Raw genomic sequence first — 2,092 nt, 5'->3', positions numbered from 1 at the left:
CTTTCAAATCTTTTGAAAAAGGATGTAGAGTTTGAATTTAATGAAAGTTGTAAAATTGCCTTTGATACTTTGAAAGCTAAACTGATTTCGCCACCCATCCTAATTACTCTAAATTGGAACTTACAGTTTCAGATTTCTTGTGATGCATCTAACTTTGCTGTTAGAGCCATGTTAGGACAAAAAGAAGAGAAACTTTCAAGGGTGATTGCCTACTCATCAAAGACCTTGGATACTGCACAAGTCAATTACACAACCACCAAGAAAGAGCTTTTTGCTGTAATTTTTGCTCTAGATAAATTCAGACCTTATTTGATTAATTCCAAGGTTGTTGTATTCACTGATCATGCAAAAGTACGGTATCTTTTCAAGAAACCGCACTCAAAACCTTGGTTGCTTTGTTGGGCTCTCCTCTTGCAGGAGTTTGATCTTGAGATCAAGGACTGAGCCAGAACTGAAAACTATGTGGCCGATCCTTTGAGTCGATTACCCTTAGATACAAGGGGGTTGATAAATCTGACCTTATCTTTGATTCTTTTCCTAATGAGATATTATGTTCCATAGCTCTTAGGGAGCCTTGGTATGCTCACATTATGGATTATCTCATGACTAGACTAACCCCACCTTCTATGTCCGCTCATCAGGTGTAAAAGCTCTAAGCAAAGTCTAAATACTATGTGTGGGATGAACCATTCATATGGAGGCTATGGGGGGACTAGATTATAAGACGGGGTGTGGCCTAAGAAGAGCAACAACGGATTATCTCTGCTTGCCATACCTTGTCTTGTGGGGGCATTTTAGCTCAAAAAGGACAACTAGGAAAATTTTAGCGAGTGGGTTTTACTGGCCTTCCCTATTTAAAGATTGCTATGACTTCTGTAAATCTTATAGGACATGCCAAAAATTTGGGAGAGTGAGTTGGAGGCATAAGATGCCTCAAAAGCCCATGTTATTCTGTGAAATATTTGATGTTTAGGGTATCGATTTTATGGGCCCCTTTCCTCCTTCCAATGGCTTCAATTATATCCTCCTAGCAGTTGATTATCTTTCCAAATGGATAAAGGCCATTCCCACCTGAAAAGATGATGCCAAAACCGTAGTTGAGTTTATGAAGTCTAACATTTTTAGTCAGTTTAGGGTTCTTAGGGCTTTAGTGAGTGATCAAGGAACCCATTTTTGCAACAGGCTTCTTAGTAGCCTACTTGTTAAATATGGGGTCACACATAAACCTCTACTGCCTATCACCCTCAGACAAATGGTCAAGCAGAGGTATCTGACCAAGTAATCAAGCAGATCTTGGAGAAGATGGTAAAGCCTTCACGAAAAGATTGGAGTTTGAAGCTTAATGATGCATTATGGGCATATCGAATAATATTTAAAAACTCTATAGGGATGTCTCCATACTGCTTTGTCTATGGAAAATCATGCCACTTACCAGTGGAATTGGAGCACAAAGCTTATTGGGTTGTTTCGACATGCAACAAGGAAATGGACAAAGCTGGCGAGGAAAGGTATTTCAGCTTCAAGAGATAGAAGAAATGAGACGAGAGGCCTATGACAACTCTCGGATGTACAAGGAAAAGTGTAAGGCCATTAACGATAGTGGTATCTTGAGGAAGAGTTTCAAGCTTAGTGATAAGGTCCTTAAATTCAAAGCTCGTTTCAAATTTAGAGATGGGAAGCTGAAGGAGAGATGGGACGGACCTTACACCATAACAAAGGTCCTTGGCTATGGAGTATTTGAGCTTAAGGATGAAAAGGATGGCACTACACATCTAGCCAATAGACACCTCCTCAAGCTTTTCTATGGCAAGCCTGCAGAAACGTAACCTCATTTTACGAGTACTCACGATATCAATTGTTGCTTAGATTGTTGGATTTGTGTGAGGGAGGAAACTCTCTAGTAGTATAGATGTTCTTTGCTTTTGTAGTTTATTTTGTTTGTTCTTTGTTGTGTTTTGCTAGTATGTTTCCTGGTTTTGGTCTGTTCCTCCCCTGTTTTGTCACAAGTTCTAGCCTGTGTGGTGCTTTGTACTATTTTCTGGTTGACGATTGCTACAACGTGCTGTTTTAGGGGTGGTTTTGGTTTAATTTA

The 2,092-nt window shown here is 39.7% G+C and overlaps 1 protein-coding gene across 1 annotated transcript; it reads left to right on the top strand.

Moving 5' to 3' along the window:
* The first annotated feature begins 1,421 nt into the window (after nt 1-1,421).
* LOC114746433 (uncharacterized) lies at nt 1,422-1,826 on the top strand. Its single transcript, XM_028934660.1, has one exon. It carries the CDS (start codon nt 1,422-1,424, stop codon nt 1,824-1,826), a length of 405 nt encoding a protein of 134 aa, XP_028790493.1.
* The last annotated feature ends 266 nt before the right edge of the window (nt 1,827-2,092 follow it).

The sequence above is a fragment of the Neltuma alba genome, unplaced genomic scaffold (assembly GCF_004799145.2).
Source record: "Neltuma alba isolate B1F8T4 unplaced genomic scaffold, ASM479914v2 tig00005000_pilon, whole genome shotgun sequence".
In the NCBI taxonomy this organism is placed as follows: Eukaryota; Viridiplantae; Streptophyta; class Magnoliopsida; order Fabales; family Fabaceae; genus Neltuma; species Neltuma alba.
Note: the sequence above shows the minus strand (reverse complement) of the source record. Positions and strands in the feature narration are given on the sequence as shown.